Source organism: Euleptes europaea, chromosome 5 (assembly GCF_029931775.1).
Source record: "Euleptes europaea isolate rEulEur1 chromosome 5, rEulEur1.hap1, whole genome shotgun sequence".
In the NCBI taxonomy this organism is placed as follows: Eukaryota; Metazoa; Chordata; class Lepidosauria; order Squamata; family Sphaerodactylidae; genus Euleptes; species Euleptes europaea.
The window spans coordinates 44,182,962-44,200,212 of NC_079316.1; the positions used below are offsets into that span (position 1 = coordinate 44,182,962).

The window sequence follows — 17,251 nt, forward strand, 5'->3', positions numbered from 1 at the left end:
CCAGATTTCATGTTTCCTGGGGAAAGAAATGACTGGTTTGGTAGTCCGGGGGAGGTTTTCACTGGGAGATTATTCACTGCACTACAGCAGGCATCTTTGCCAGGGGTATTCTACAAGATGCAGTCATCCTCTTAATTCCATGTGACACCACCTACAGATATCTGAGTGAGTCTATTTGTGCCCTTCAGAAGTGGACGCCTGTGAATCAAACCCTTGTCAGAATGGAGGAGAATGTGAAAATTACAGTGGTTCCTACCTGTGTGTCTGCCCAGAGGGCTTCTTTGGCTACCATTGTGAAATAGGTAAGCCTAAAACAGAAAATAATTGCTACCTGTGTCAGTTCCTAAAAATGGTAGATGCAAAACAGGAGATCTAATGCTTTTTTTAAAAAACGAAGAAATAACTTCTTATTTTCTTTAAAATTTCTCATTGGCATTTTTGCTTCCAGACAAACTTGATGCTGAAAATAAACAAGCATTTTCGTGGAGGTGTTTGAGCCACCTCTAACAAACTTTCATGCCTTCTTAGGGAAGCCTGCATTGCTTTTAACAGCTGCTATTCTGAATTGTTAATTTTGACTCTCCTCCCCAGCTAGTGATCCTTGTTTCTCCAACCCATGTGGGAGCAGAGGCTACTGTCTTCCCAGCAACAGATCTCATAACTGCACCTGCAAAGTGGGCTACACTGGCAAGAACTGTGAGAAAGGTAAACAGACCCAAAAGCCATTCCCATCATTGTTTGGGACAGTGTTGTTGTTAACCATGTTGATCTAAGGATGTGGTAGATTCCAAATAAGCAATGCAGTTATTTTTATTTTATTGACCTTGAATGGGATAGGCAACTCCTTGACGATGTGTTCGCAACGTTCAGGCTGTCATTGCTGGATATACTTTCCCCATCCACCATACTCATGAGCCATAGATGAACACTTGAAGCCGCCTTATACTGAATCAGACCCTCAGTCCATCAAAGTCAGTATAGTTTACTCAGACCGGCAACGGCTTTCCAGGTTCTCAGGCAGGGGTCTTTCACATCACCTACCTGCCTAGTCCCTTTAACTGGAGATGCCAGGGATTGAACCTGGGACCTTCTGCAGGCCAAGCAGATGCTCTGCCACTGAGCCACAGCCCCTCCACACACTCTAAGTGGATATCCATATTCACAGAAATCCAAACTGTGATCATTCCTTCTTTTTAAAAAATGGAGAAATATCACATGGTTCAGCATGCTTCTGTGCATTATGTTATGACTTTGATACACAAGAACATGGCCATCTGTTGCTTCATCATGGCAAGAGAATCTTTAGCCTGGATAAGCATCTGATCTGGCCTTGAGAAGCACTAACTGACCCACAGAGTTCTATTTTTTTAATATTTTTTAAATTGAAAAGAAGGAATAATATCTGCTAGATATTTGTAACATATGATATTTAACATTTTGTGGCCTTGAACTTGCACTGAACTGAACCTTACCTGCTTCTTCTCTTAAGAATGTTTTAATGGTGGGATAAGCAAACTGTGTTCCTCAAAGTTTAATTATGTCCATTCTGTTTGTTTTACCTGACACCTGGAAGAGCTGCTGCCACCAACGTCACTAAAAGTGGAAAGGGTGGAGGAGTCTGGGCTGTCAATCTCTTGGCGCCCTCCCAAGGACCAAACCGCCAAGCATATGATTGATGGCTACGCCGTGACGTACGTATCCTTCGACGGCTCTTATCGCAGGACTGATTATGTGGACCGAAGTCGTGCTGCCCACCAATTGCGGGCACTAGCCTCCGGCAAAGTCTACAATATTTCTGTCTTTTCAGTCAAACGCAACTTGAACAACAAGAATGATATCAGCAAGCCTGTCATGCTCGTCACTCGTACTAGTGAGTAGCTCCTTCAAGGAAACAGAGTTGTGGGTACAGAAATGCTTGGCTGAAGCAACAAGGGCTATATTAACAGGAGTCTTTCCAGGCACATAGAATGTTCCTCGCGTTAATAGAAAACAATGGAATACCAAGTTATGGCAGGAACGTCCTCCAGGCCTACCCAGGGTCATTACTGTCGCATAGGGAAAAAAACAGTTTTATATGCATATCTCAAGGACATTGGCCTGCAACCAATGAGCAATGGGTGAGGTAATATAGGAACAAAAAACAGCCACTAAGGAAAACGACTACATAAATATCATCTTGCTTTCCTTATACTGTTTCTCTTGTAGCAACCAATTATAAGAGTCAGTGTTTGTTGTAAAGAATTTGTAAGTGGAAACTGTAGTAGCCACGGCACATACAATAGTCACTCAAGTTTTTGTAAAAGAAAATCTTGCCTCTTTATATTTATTAATTTGTTGGGTGTTTTGCCCAGAGGAGAGTTAAGTACAAAGGTTCTGACTGGAAGTTGTTGTAATCAGTGTATAAATCTACTCCTTAAGGCATTTCTGGGTGGATGTCTGTCTTTTCATGTGTCATGTTAACCACATGGGGTTTGTGCTAGTTTATAGGTTGGATGCTTCTAGTCCAAACTGCTGGCTAGAAACAAGCAGGACTAATGGAATGGCACAGGCCAAACCAGACTAGGATACCAGACTTCCATGGCATCCTTTTGATTAGGTACTTCCCTACAGGTTTAGTGCTGCAGCAGTTAATTGACTGTGGGGAAAGCTGTCTTAATGGAGCTTTCTTACACCGTCAAGGAATCATCTGTTAACACTATTTTAAGCATAGCACAGGTTGGCTTATTTCCACTGGCACAAGGGCACTTCAGCTGTGGGAGGATGGGGGTAGACCAAACTGTCCTCTGCCACTGCAACCTAATTCTTTGGGTCCCATGAACCCCGGGGGCACTGTTTCAGGTGCATACAGGGGTTACAGTGAGGGGGAGGCAGGAAACTTCCAGTCCACAGGTTAGCCTGCTTGTAGATCATAGGGACTAACTTCATGCTTCGTGGGAACATAATGAGTTGTATCCTATCAGTCCTCTTAGCTAACTGCAGAGCCTTCAGCTCGAGGAAGAGGCTCTTCCCTAATCTGAGTGGAACCGTAGCATACAGTCCCTTGCTGTCTCCTGTCAAGAACTAGTTCCATCTTGTGTTGGGTTTATAACAATCTCCTTTTCTCTGGCATTGTGATGAGACTGCACAGAGGTAGTAAATAGTCATAAGAAGCATGGTCTAGTGTCTCCTGACAGTTTTCATTGGAAGCTGGGATTTTTCTTTGGTTTCTATGAACTGTGATCACATTCTGCCTACTAATCTTCTCTCTGTGATTTTACATCAAGTAGGTGACTATTTTAGCCTTGTTTTTAAAATTGTTGGACTGTGCTGAATGGAGAAGTAAGAATTGCTTTGTTAAATTTGTGTGGTTCATCCTTGACCAGGTTTGCTAAAAAAGTGGGCCTGACAGCTATCATTCAGTATCTTATGGGAGATTCTGACTGTACAATAAAATGCTCCCCAGGAGCAGAAAGATCTGGTGAGGTTACAAAACTCCACGTACGGTACTCCTCAGAAGGGAAGGAGCCATCTGTTGTGCTACTCCTGTCAAAAGCCCAGACTGACATTTTTCTTCTGTAGGAAGCAACTGAGATGGGATGGAGGCCTCCAGGAGGGAAGTGCTTGCCCAAGAGGATAACGTGTGTGTATCACTGTCAAGTGGAGTGAGTCATAACCACCTCCTGTGTTTCCCCTCTCTCATCCTGTCAGGGCCTCGCTCGGTGGAGGGATTTGAGATTGCCAATATGACTGCCACAACCATTACTGTGCAATGGGCTCTCCACAGGCTCAAACATTCCACAGTGAACAGGGTGCGTTTGTCCATACGTCAGCCAGAGGATGCGGAGGACCATGCTGCAGAATTAAACAATACTGTGACTAAATACACATTCTGGTGAGTAAGAGGCAAGAGCTTCCTGGGGATGAGGGAAGGGGAGGCAGTGATAAATATGCATATGACAAAGTAGGTCCAGTTGCAACCTGTTGCTTAGATGGTTAGCTGTGTTCTGGGGGGCAAAGCAGCAGAAGAGAACAGCTGAAGTTTTGAGCTTCTGGGCCACAGAGTTCTCCTCCCCGCACTCCCTTGTGTTCTTCCTTTAGAGATTACAGCAGAAAACTTTAAAAATATGTTTTGCTTGATATGAAGTTGCCCCCAAAGACAAACTCCAGACATCCTCAATAGAGGACTGGTGCTCCAAAGGACAAGCTGAGCCAGTGAAACAGGCAGGAAACAATTTCAGGAAGCTCTAGATTGTTACCTATGTCAAAAAAAAATCGGCTTTCTAATGGGTCTCCACCAATGCCTGTTAAAAACAACTCTGTTCACAGTAGAGATTTTTTCACATTTCTTTCTGCGTAGACAGTTTTAGGTGAGTCTCTGACTCAGCAGCCATTAAAAAGGAATACCTTGTCCTTTCCTCCAAAATCATAGCATGTAATTATTATCGGGATTTGCCCAGCATATCTAATCCTCTTTGCAACAGGGACCTTCAGCCAGGGCAGAAGTATATTATCCACGTGTGGACCTTGAGTGGCCTCAGTCCTGAAGACCATCCGGCTGAGAGCTTTACTGCAACACCCCTCTACGTATGGACTCGTGAGTTTGACAGAAAATTCTCCCACCTACTTCCCCATCTTTATAGCCTATAAACCCAATGTAAGAGCATCTTCTTACCTGTTATGGTGCCTGTCAATGATGGCACTTAAAAGAGAAAGCCAAGGTCAACCGGAAATGCTGAAGGGAGGCTCCTGTGTTAGTGCTGAGCACAAGAAGATGCCCCATGATGTCATACAATGCAGACATTTTAAGGCCTAACATGCTGTTTTTCAGAATAGTATTAGATATATGTCATAGGAAAAAATGGCTGGGGAATGAAAAAATGTAGATCACTCATTAAAAGCTCAGGAGACTAAAACTATAGCCATCCAGCACTTGAAAGCTGACAAAGTAAATGTCAGCTAAGTATCTCTGGGGGAGACTGTACCACAACTGGGGCACCACCATCTAAAAAGCCCTCTCTCCAGTCACTACTCATTGAACCTCTGAAGGTGGAGGCAATTATAGTCATGCCTCGGATGCAGATCTTGTGCAAACAAGCTGATATGGAAGGAGATGTTCTTATAGATACCCCATAGTATCGGTTCTTGTAGGTTATCTGGGCTGTGTGACCGTGGTCTTGGTATTTTCTTTCCTGACGTTTCGCCAGCTGCTGTGGCAGGCATCTTCAGAGGAGTAACACTGAAGGACAGTGTCTCTCAGTGTCAAGTGTGTTGGAAGAGTAATATATATAGTCAGAGAGGGGGTTAGGTTTGAGCTGAGTCATTGTCCTGCAAAAGTATCAAAGGTAATGTGCTAATCATTGTCCTGTAAGTATCAAGATAATGTGCTAATGAGGGTGTTGTATGTTAATGTGGAACCGTTGTATCCTGATCTGTTAACATGTGGAATCCAAAGCTAATCTGCATGGCTATTGTGGACTGTAGTCTTTGTTAGTCTGGAGTTTTTCAGGACAGGAAGCCAAGCCTTATTCATTCTTAAACTCTCTTCTTTTCTGTTAAAGTTGTGCTGATGTTTATGAATCTCAGACTAACAAAGACTACAGTCCACGATAGCCATGCAGACTAGCTTTGGATTCCACAGGAAAGGCAGGTCCTGCCCTGAGTGGGGATGAAATACTTCCCCGAGTGCCTAGCCTGGCAACCTTACTTTTTATCACATCATCAGATCAGGCTGAGCTGATTTAAAACCACTATCAGATCTGACCTGTCCAGACATTACTGGACCTCAAGAATTCTACCCAGAGTGAGAACAGGAGCGGCTGTCAGGCTCAAACTCTCCCTTCATTGTTCCTCCTTTAAACTCCTTGCTTGAAGTAGTTAAAAACTGACCAAAGAAACACCATTTTCAAATAATGGAATTTCCCAGCAGGCTTATTATCTACTGTTTGCATAGCAAAAATGACAGTAGTTTTGCCCTAAGATGAATTCCACGCTGAATTTCCTCCTTCTCCTTGAACAGGACCTCTTCCTCCAAGGAACCTGACTGCATCTAGAATCACGGCCACCTCTGTCCATATGACCTGGGAACAGCCTCTGGTTGGCTCAGGGGAAGGATATATCATCAATGAAACCACCAGTCAGAGCGTGAAGAGTCGCTATGTGCCCAATGGAAAGCTGACCTCCTATACCGTGCGTGACCTGAAACCAGGGCAAAGATATCGTTTATCTGTGACGGCTGTTCAGAACACAGATCAAGGTCAAGTGACTAGTGAACCTGCCCATCTCTACATTACAGCCTGTAAGTGCAGACTCCGTTCTCCATGTTTATCGCTACTTGCAAGCCCTCTGTTTCCTTTGCAGCTTGAGAGAGTGTGGAGAAGGGCACTTGCCTTGGATTAAGAACATAAGAAACATGCTGGATCAGACCAAGGTCCAACAAGTCCAGCAGTTTGTTCACACAGTGGCCAACCAGGTGCCTCTAGGAAGCCCACAAACAAGACAACTGCAGCAGCACCATCTTGCCTGTGTTCCACAGCACCTAAGATAATAGGCATGCTCCTCTGATCCTGGAGAGAATAGCATCATGACTAGTATCCATTTTGACTGGTAGCCATGGATAGCCCATCCCCTCTCAAAGCCGTCCAAGTTGGCAGCCATCACTACCCCCTGGGGCAGGGAGTTCCACAATTAAACTATGCATTGTGTGAAGAAATACTTTTATCTGTTTTGAATCTCTCACCCTCCAGATTCAGCAGATGACCCCACATTCTAGTAATATGAGGGAGAAAAGCTTCTCCCTGTCCAATCTCTCCATACCATGCATAATTTTATAGACCTCTATCATGTCTCCCCTCAGCCGCCTTCTTTCCAAGCTAAACAGCCCTAAGTGTTTTAACCACTCCTCATAGGGCAGTTGCTCTCATTCCCTGATCATTTTGTTTGCTCTTTTCTGCACCTTTTCAAGCTCTTCATGCAAGGGCCAGACTTCTGCTTCTTACATGATTTCTTGATAATTTTTTTCCTTCTGGATGACTTATTTCCATATGGCTCAATTTATCATTCTGGTCTACAGTGCAGAAGGATGGAACTTCAGAAAGGCGCTGGAGCCAGACAGGACATCCTCGAGTGCTTAGAAATCGAGTCCCCCCAGCACACTTGCCAGATCTGCGCCTACTTGCAGATCACAACACCCCAGAAGAACCTTCACAAGCACCTAGGTAAAGAATTGGGTCATCGGGAGCTCAGTTATCAAGCAAAATAAACATGGGTTGGTTCATAAGATGCATCAATTCCATGGACGGTGTTTTGTGAGTAGTTAAGTTCTAGTCTTTTTTTGTGCATGAAGGTTTACAGAGCTGGTGGATGGCAGAGGACGGATCACCACTAAATTCGGCAGCTCACCGAGTAGACCTGTCACTGTGAGAACACGTAGGTACCCTCCATCTTCTCTTCTTCCTTTATTGCACAAGTATTTCACAAGTCCTTGTACTTAAAAGTATTGCTGAATTATTCTTCTAGAACCTGATGCTCCAAAGAAAGTGGAAGAAAATGTGGAAGAAAATGTGGAAGAATCCACCAATCAAGCCAGCCTGGCACTGCAGCTATCAGAGACCGAGAGCAGCAAAAAAGAAAGTAAGTCTGAAGCGGTGCAATACCAGACCCTGTCTTTAGTTTTCAAAACCACATCAACAGTCACATTATGGGGGCCCGGCTGCAAAGGGTGAGGGAGCTCCCGCAGCATTACAAGTAGGGTAGAACTTAATCAGGAACTACTTTTGTCACATACCTTTATTTGCATCTCATATATACCAAGTGGTATATAAAGCATAGCTGAGTTCAGTCTTGCATAGCCTACTTTAGAAAACAAACTAGAATCCCTGAGGTCCATTGACAAGTCACATTTACAAAGCAAAAGTGCACCCTCCAGTTTGCTTAGAAATTACAGCATAACTAAATAATTATTAGGTGTTTCTAAGTGTGTAGTTTTGCTTAAGAACTTGCCTTGCTGGATGTTATGACAGTGGTTAGAATTTAGACTCTTGCAGAGCTTTATGCCAGGGAGATAAAAATAGCTTTCACTAGAAATCTGAAAGGTAACCGAATCAGCTATAGCTATATATATAACTCTTTCATCTTTTCATCAGTTATTCTTTCTCACACATGCATTGAATTATGAAACCCACAAACAACATAGGTTAAGATGCAGAATTTTTCAATTTCAATACCTTCATTGGCATACTATCAAGCTGTCGAAGATCAGAATTTTAAAAAAGGAGTCCAGTAGCATCTGAAAGACTAATGAAACTTATTCCAGCATAGCTTTTATGAGACAGAGCTGACTTCATCTGTTGTGTCTACTTCAGAGACCTTCAACTCATGAAAGCGTATGCTGGAATAAACGTTATTAGTCTTTACATTGCCATTGGACTGTTGTTCTATTTGCTTCTACAGATTAACATGAATGCCCATCTGGAATTAGGATGAGATCAGTCCACCTAGTCCAGCATTTTTTGCTAGGGTATCACCAATCAGCAGTTATTAGATAGTTACTGGAAGTTGTAGTTTTCATAGATTAATGAAAGATGGATTTCACTCATCTGTCTCTAGTTTGACTGATGTTTTATCCCTTTCTTATCCATTCACCTCAGTTTTCCAGTCTCCGCCTTGCTCCATACTCCTGATGATTTTATGGAATCGGCTTCCCCAGTTGTCCTTAGGACTCTGCACTAGTTTGCAGTACTGAAACCCTTAAATGTAGGACTTTAAGCCAGTAGAAAGGCAAGCTGTTCTGTATATGGCTGGCTCAGGAAGGGAAAGGAAGCAAAGTACCTTGAGATTCTCTCCCCAGATTTGAGAAGCTAGGCTAGTCCCAGAACTGTCTGACCCGTCTTCAGATAATGGCGACTTAACTCTCAAGAACTGATCACTGGTGTTGATGTTGATGGGGTCGGTAGCCCAGAGTTACAAACCTAAGAAATTGACAGGACTCCTCTGTTTGTGGGAGTGTAGGGAGAGAAGGACCGGTTTACCTTGTATTTTAAAAATTCTCAAGTAGGCTTACAACGATAAAATCTTTACAAAACCATTAAAATAGATAGTAGTCATTAAAATTTTATTAACATGAGGGACAGATTTAAATTTTAAAAAGCTTTCCTGAATAAAACATTTTCAGTGGATGCTGGAACACCTCAAGAGAAAGAAATGTGTGCAGTACGAGAGTGAGTGAGTGAGTGGGGCAGCTGCTGAAAAAGCCTTATGCAGGTTCCCACTGAGATTTTTCTGATGGGGGTTCCTACAATAAGGTGTCCTCAGCTGACCTCAGAGTGTGAGCCAGTATGGACAGGCTGAGGTGGCCCGCCAGGTACCATGGGCCACTGGGCACAGAGACATTCTGTCAGCCAATGTATTTGGCACAAGATGCAACCTGTCTTCATAACAATACGTTTTCAGGTGTTAAGGCAATTTAAAAAAGGATTTGCTGCTTATGGCATGTACGCTTATTCCATTTTCATTTACATATTAATTAAAATGTTTATATCCTGCCTTTCCTTATAGCTCAGGTTTGCTTACAGGTCAGTTAAAACATTACAATTTAAAACAATTTTATAAAACCTCTAATAACCCTGCCCAAAAGATGCTTTTAGTTTGTAGTGTTAAGAGCCGCCAAGTCGCTTCCGACTCATGGCGACCCTATGAACCAATGTCCTCCAAAATGACCTATCGTTAACAGCCTTCCTCAGGTCTTACAAACTTTATAGAGTCAATCCATCTCATATTGGAACTTCCTCTTTTCCTGCTGCCTTCAACTTTTCCTAGCATTACTGTAGTTTATACCCCATTAAAAGGGCTGGAAAATAAAACTGGCTTGCAGTCCCTCCTGAAGATTTCTGACGGTGCTCCCCTCACCTTCTTCTGAAGTCTGTTCCACAAAGTGGGAGCTACCGTGGGAAACAGGCTCTGGTTGCTGCCAGGCAGTCCTGCCTAAGTCAAGGAACAGCAAGTAGGCGGCAGTCTGAAGATCCTAATTGGAACACCAGGACATCTGGAAGGAGATGGTCCTTTATGTGGGTGTGTTCTGGGCTGTAAAGGGCTTTAAATGTCATAACCCACACCTTGAATTGGACTCAGATACAAACTGGCATCCAACATAGTTGTTTTAAGTTGTTTAAAGATATAGTTGTAGTTGTTCTGAATCTTTTTTGTCTCTGGCAAACAGATTTTGGTATTTGACTATAGGCGGCAGTGAGAGAAACCACTTTCAGCAATTAAATATTATTGTCTGCCCCCACCTGTCTACCAGATAGGCAAATCTGTATTGATTAGCTCTGTATACAGTTGCGCAGAGTGAATTAATGATCACAGCACAATCACTTGCAGGATGCATTGGTGCCGTAATACATGATTACCAACTGACAAGCCTCATCTCACCCATATTTGACATGGCAATGAGCTGTTAACAGCCGATTTCCTATTTTCAGATCTCACAGGCTCAGCTCCTGCACACAGACCTAAACACTGGTTACAGTGGTGAAAAAGGACTGACCTTAGCATGAGCGTGATGCACCTACTTTAAAGTCCAAATGTTGCCCTCCACTCCTCCCTAGAGGAACAGAGGAACTGTCTTGTTGTGTTGGGGGCGTGTTGTGTAAGGCCCAGAATATCTCATCCCCATCCTTTGCATCTACAGGTGACAAGCAGAACTGTTCCATAAACTTCTGCAAGAACGGGGGGACCTGTGTCACCGGCTCAGGGTCCTACCACTGTGATTGTAATCCTGGATACAAAGGCAGACACTGTGAATTAGGTAAGTTAAGGAGTTTGTACTTAGCGGAATCCTCCCAGGTGCCCCATCTTTGCAGTACTAGAGCAAACAGTTTGAGAGAAACCACACTACAACCCAAACAGAGAACAGACTAGGTCCGAACATCTTTAAAAGTTGAAGGTCTGACAATAGAATTCAGCAGCTGCTCCAGCAGTACATGATGGAAATTGCAGAGACTGATGCAATTGCCCTCCACAATTTAAGTTAGGGAGTCCAGGTCTCTGCCCCCAACTGAGCTAGATGTGAATATACTCCAGATCAGGGCTTCTTAAACTTTTTCCACTTGCGACCCCTTTTCGCTTGAAAATATTTTATATACCCCGGGTTTATAGGTATATAAAATAGGTATACAGAAACCTTTTACTGTTGCCAAATTTTTCGCGACCCCCACATTCAGTTACACAACCCCATATGAGGTCGCGACCCACAGCTTAAGAAGCTTTGCTCTAGATGGCACACAGAAATTATACAGGCTGAGTTCTCCCTGTCCCTAAGAAAGACTCTTTTTGGCCACAGGTTACATTTGTCACAGAGATGTTTCAGGTTATTAGAACCAACATAACTATTACTGCAGCTCACTGCTGTATAGAAAGGCTGATGTGAGTGATCTGGTTGTCTAAGCATTATAATGCTGAAAGAGCAGAGTCATACCAAGATTGCTCCCTTCCCTTCTATGAACAGGAATATTGCTATTACCTACTAATAGAGAAGGGACTATGTGGTCTTCAGTGTTATGTGGCTTGTGCAAGGAAACTACCCATGTGAGCAGTGAGTTCCCTGTGCACCAACTACACATTCCATAAAAACACATGTAATAAAAGAGGCTGGGAAGGGGACTTGAAACAGACAAAAAAGGGGAGAAAGAGGTGTCAAACTCTTTCCCGGCCTACCACTTTTCTGCAGTGAATTATTCCCTCACATACCCCACTCCCAACACATATTTGGAACCCCATTACAAGGACCAGCCATTTAGAAAGAGAGATTTGGGAAGAAGTGGCAGCGAGGGTTCAGCACATACAGAACTGCTGCTTCTGCGCTCCAAATACCCTTATTGCATGTAGATCAGAGACAGGTAGGGACATCACAACAGCCCTGGAACAAGCTGAGGCCATGGCTGTGATGACAGGGAGTGGAGTGGCCCACAGGGAAATTTCCCAGTAAGTACACGCCTGCTCTGTGTGTGTTAAGTGCCGCTTCTGACTCATGGAGACCCTATGAATCAATGTCCTCCAAAATGTCCTATCTTTGAAAGCCTCGCTCCCTGGTCTAGATGCCTGTAAAGTGTAGTTCTGCCCTAAGAGTAACTAGCAGAGCACATAGGAATTGTAAAGCAAGTGTTACCGTTAAAGGTGGGGGTGCACGATGCAGTGATAACAAGGCACAAGGTAATGGGGAAAAAAACATGGAGATTTGCAGTGCAGCTGCTTTGGCTACAGTGCACCTCCAGGCTAGTCCTGCTTTATAGCAAACAGCTGTGGCGTAAATCTCGGATCTGTACAAAAGCTGCCTTTAATGATGCAGCCTCTCAGCCACTGGTTTTCAGTTACAATACCATGGAGATAAACAATGACTTGAACTACTGCAGAACTTATCAAGTGGAATAGCCGCATGGTTCTGCAAAAAGAGTGACTGTGAGAACTAATCGGACACCTGCATGACGGGGGGAAAGCAATTATAAGATTTGCTTTCTCTGCTGTGTGCCAGTGGGCAGAGGCACAACAGGAAAATAAAGTCTGAAGCTGTCCCTGTTGCATGTGCTCGGATAGTGAATTAATTCAGCTGCTGTTACTGTACATAATGGAAAAAGCAGACATAACACATTGCACTTAAGGGTGTGTTTTTTTTACTAGTGACAGTAGTCCAAGGCACCTGAAGTTCAGCTGATGACTGTGAAAAGTTGGCTGCACTAGCGTGTCTCATAGTCATTGCCCATTAGGTCCCTACCTATCAAAATACCTAAGCATTGGTTTTGTAACAGTGAATTGAGGCATGACGTTTTACTGCCGGAGAAGGAATAGCATATCTATTCACTGCAACGATCCAGTACAACCACCCCCATTTGGGCTGAATGTACTCTTGCCTTCTAGGTTGTAGGTTCAAGATGCCTCAACTTCTCCCCCGCTCACCCATTTTAAATTCATTGTGTCCGGTGTATCCTTTGTGTTTAGATAACAAGACTATTAATAAAAACAAAATGAAGTCAAAAGGCCTATCAGCATTAACTACAGCTTTTGACACTAAAACATATCTTGTCCCTACTTTCCCAATTTCTCTGTTCAGCCTGCAAGAAGGTGCCTCACTCTTGTACTCGGCTGTATTCAGAAACCAAGTCCATTCCAGTCTGGGAAGGAGGTGTCTGCCATTATTTGTAAGTACCATCTTACTATGATTACTCTTATCTTTCTTCCATCTATAGAATTCAAGAGCAAGATACAGCTCTGCTTGATTGTTCCCATCAATAGCCTAAGAACCTAGTCTAAGAATGGGAGGGGATGTGGCCGATTAGTATAGAGCATCTGCTTGGTATGCAGAAGGTCCCTTCAATCCCCAGCATCCCCAGTTTAAAGGATCAGCTGGTAGGTATGTGAAAGACCTCTGCCTGGATGACGGCTGCCAGTGAGAGTACAGGATGCTGAACCTTGGTAGACCAATTGTCTGATTCAGAAACAAGCACCTTCATGTGTTCAGCCTGTGCATCTCTGCATCTATTTTCCAAACATTGAAACAAATTGATCATGTATGTAAATAAGAAACATGAACCTCAAGTGGCAACTTTTGGACATTGAGGCTATGTGGTGCAACAAAATTATCGTTTGTTTTACCTCATAACATGCACGTTTGAAACCTGCATTAACCTGGGAAGAAATACAGATTGAGTATCCCTTATCCAGACTGCTTGGAACCAGAAGTGATCCGTATTTCGGATTTTTCTGTATATTGGAATATTTCGGAATTTTTGCATATACATAATGAGATATCTTGGAGATAGGACCCAGATTCATTTATGTTTTTATACACTTTATACACATAGCCTGAATGTAATTTTAAACAATATTTTTATAATTCTGGGTACATTGAACCATCAGAGAAAGCAAAGGTGTAACTATCTTACCAGAATACCCGTATCAGCTGTTAAACAAGAGCAACAGCAAACAAACTAACAATGGCAGGCTTTCAGTCTCCACCTACGATGCAGTGTACACTGTATTTTATTTTTTTAGGTGAGAGGAAACATTGAAAGCAGGCAGCATGGATCTGCCTGCACGCCACCTCAAAGGGTCCGGTTTTCGGATCAGTCCGGATATGGGATGTTCGGATAAGGGATACTCTACCTTGTATATCCTGGCATGTACAAAAATGACAGTTTCAGGAGGACTATTCCAAATCAGACCGCCCCCATCACAGTGCCTCACATCATATCCCCCCCATCATAAATACAGGTGTGAAACTAATACTAATTCACTTGGAACTGTATCCTAATGAAGTTTGATATGATTTTAGGATGGTTTCTCTCAGTCACTTCACATAAAAGGCCCATTGTGTGCCACACAAGGGTGCCTGGTTGAAACATTTCCTTTTGTGTGTCTCTCACATCCTCTTAAAATATAGACCAAACTACTATGTAGCCCTGCCCCCTCCTCCCAATCTTGGGTAGAGATGGGTGTGTCTAAAGGGCAAAATGCATGGTCGCTTTAGCCTCCTTTATTCCGTTTCAGCCAGGATTCAGCCAGGATCAAACGCACATTCGGTGAAAACCCATGCGTTTGATCCTGGCTGAAACAGGGAATAAAGGAGGCTAAAGTGACCATGCGTTTTCGCCCTAAGTTACCCTTAGTCAAATTGCCTTTTTGGCTGCTCCCAGCCCTATATTTTGGAACCGACGTTATTGGATTCCGACGTTATTGGTTTGCATGTGTCTTCAGAGCCCTTTGCAATGCCTGCATTCTCTGACATGCTGTTTGCTGTCGCGACAGATACAAACGGGTCTACAAAGTCCACCAGGATGTCTGCTACAAGGAGAGCTGTGAGAGTACTCCAAACAAAGCTGTCAGCAGGTACGAAGATGTAAAGAAGCTTCAGTGGCTTTATGCCAAAACACAGCCATGAGAGAAAGCCAAAGGAATTTAGTGCCCAGCTTATGATTTCTCACAGTAACGACAGTTCAGGACAACCCTTCCAAGATCGAGTTTAACTCTTGGAGAGTTTAAGCAGCTTGGGAACTTAAACTTTTCACCGTGTAAAGATTATTTATTATTATTTACTTCATTTATACACCTCAGGCTTTCTTCCCTCCTCCATGTTATCCTCACAACAAGGCTGTGGGGTAGGCATGTTTGACTGGCCCAAGGTCACCCAGCAAGCTTCCATGGCAAAGTGGGAATTTGAACCTGGGTCTCGAGCATCCTAGTCTGACACTCTAACCACTACACTACACTGGCTCCGTGCTGCTCCTTTTGAGTTCTGCAAGACATTGGGAGAGTTTAATAGTATTCAGAACGATGAGGTTTCTTGGAATTAACGATTTTTTCAGTGATATGCCAAACAAAAGAATGCTAGAAAGTTTCATATATTCTCATTATTTCAGAAAACAAAGTAACAGACACTGAAGAAACCATATAGTAAGTATATTCTCTCTCTGCAGAGAGGTAAGTGGGATTGGGACCATACTAACCAGTATACTTAATAAAGTTCTTGCTGTGAAGAAGCTGCCTGTAGGGGGGGTATCTTGGATGGTGGTGGTCACTGGGGTTGTGCGGGGAGGTAGTTGTGAATTTTCTGCATTGTGTAGGGGGTTGGACTAGATGACCCTGGTGGTCCCTTCCAACTCTGATTCTATGAGTGCAAGAGACTGTATTCCCTGTATGAGGACATTTTAAAATTGCGGTAGCAACATTGCTTAGCTATATGATAAAAGTACATAAATTGGATTAGCAGAACAGAAAACCAGACTGTAGACAGATATTTTGCATTTCTAATATCAGAAGAGTCAGACAGGAAGACTACAAGAGCATTCTTAGACAAAATTCTAGACATATTCACTAGTTTTTTTTACACACAGTCGACTGTTCTAACATTACAAATGTCTTCTCTCTGATTGATTCAGTACCCATTTTTTTAAAGGAAGAACAGGGAAATCCATATGTAGCCCTTAGGGTATTTTGACACTGCTTCTGGAAAACACTTTCCCTTTGTTTTGATCATTAACAGACAGTTTCCCTGCCCTCCACCTCCTCCTCTTCTACTGATAAGACCCCCACCCCTCACCCAAGCTACACTAGCAGAATTGGTCTGCAGGAATCTGCTCAGCTGAGGTTGTTCAGTATCAACATCCCTTTTTATACAGCCGTGGCGCAGAGTGGTAAGCTGCAGACAAAAGCTCTGCTCACGAGTAGCCGGCTCAAGGTTGACTCAGCCTTTCATCCTTCCAAGGTTGGTAAAATGAGTACCCAGCTTGCTGGGGGTAGATGACTGGGGAAGGCACTGGCAAACCACCCCGTAAACATAGTCTGCCTAGTAAACGTCAGGATGTGACGTTACCCCATGGGTCAGGAATGACCCAGTGCTTGCACAGGGGGACTACCTTTACCTTTTATTACAACTTAAACTACATAGGCAAATGCAGAATAAAACTACTTGCTGACTCCTTTAATCAAAATGAATAGTAATGAACTTGTCAATGTATTTGTGATGTGTTTGTGTACAACTCAGTGTTACATCTTGCCTTTTTTTCCTTTTACAGGATCCAAAACCATCAGTATTTCTGCTCACTGGATGCCAAAAAAGGGGAGACTTCTCCTGCCAGAGCTATGGCCCTTTCCTCCTTTGTCCGATTCAGGAGGTGTTAAACTAATAGCCATATCCCCTGTCTCTGGCAGGATTATAAAAACGTTCTTGCCATTTCAGATGCCTTTTCTTCATAGCATCTGAATTCTTCTACAGATGAGTGACATGTTAGAAAAGTCTCTCATTACTTTTATGGGCCGCTTGAAGCAAAGGTAGTGCTGAGCCTCTCAATCATTCACTGGTGGTGGATATAACTGATTACAAGAGGCAGTCTTAGGAGAGAAACTAGTTGTGAACTATGTGAAGTTCTGAGCTCCGAACCAAACGAGAATCTTAATGCCATAAAATGATGTTCAAAGCATACTACAAGTGTGAAACATTTACAGACAAAATGGCTTTAAAAACTATCTAGGGCTCCCCTCCCTGTGTGCCCCCCCCCCACAAGCAGGGTTCACAGTGTTATTTTTCACTATCATTAAGAACTGGGTTTTTAAAAATTGGGAACAGTTCCCTCCAGTGCCTGTTTCAGCCAAACTATTGGCATTTCAAATAATAGATTTGTGATGCCACCTGAGAAAAGGTAATTTTACAGCAACATATTTACTTCGTTCAGTATTTCCCCTGCTTACTTGGAGCAAGTGTTTTATGTTTGCTGCAATACATAAGCAT

General features: G+C 43.2%; 1 protein-coding gene across 2 annotated transcripts in view; it reads left to right on the top strand.

Moving 5' to 3' along the window:
* Positions 1 to 16,594, top strand: part of SNED1 (sushi, nidogen and EGF like domains 1) — a 74,706-nt gene extending 58,112 nt beyond the window's left edge. The window contains exons 20-33 of one of the 2 annotated variants that reach the window (XM_056850085.1): positions 189 to 302; positions 592 to 705; positions 1,574 to 1,870; positions 3,688 to 3,871; positions 4,461 to 4,573; positions 5,996 to 6,274; positions 7,049 to 7,193; positions 7,322 to 7,404; positions 7,495 to 7,608; positions 10,664 to 10,780; positions 13,079 to 13,166; positions 14,773 to 14,853; positions 15,384 to 15,417; positions 16,539 to 16,594. In XM_056850085.1, coding sequence (XP_056706063.1) covers positions 189 to 302; positions 592 to 705; positions 1,574 to 1,870; positions 3,688 to 3,871; positions 4,461 to 4,573; positions 5,996 to 6,274; positions 7,049 to 7,193; positions 7,322 to 7,404; positions 7,495 to 7,608; positions 10,664 to 10,780; positions 13,079 to 13,166; positions 14,773 to 14,853; positions 15,384 to 15,405 — 1,751 coding nt within the window. In that variant the 3' untranslated portion in view covers positions 15,406 to 15,417; positions 16,539 to 16,594. Of the gene's footprint in view, positions 1 to 188; positions 303 to 591; positions 706 to 1,573; positions 1,871 to 3,687; positions 3,872 to 4,460; positions 4,574 to 5,995; positions 6,275 to 7,048; positions 7,194 to 7,321; positions 7,405 to 7,494; positions 7,609 to 10,663; positions 10,781 to 13,078; positions 13,167 to 14,772; positions 14,854 to 15,383; positions 15,445 to 16,538 lie in introns of both variants that reach the window. The other variant, XM_056850083.1, reaches the window with a different exon arrangement.
* Positions 16,595 to 17,251: the final 657 nt, after the last annotated feature.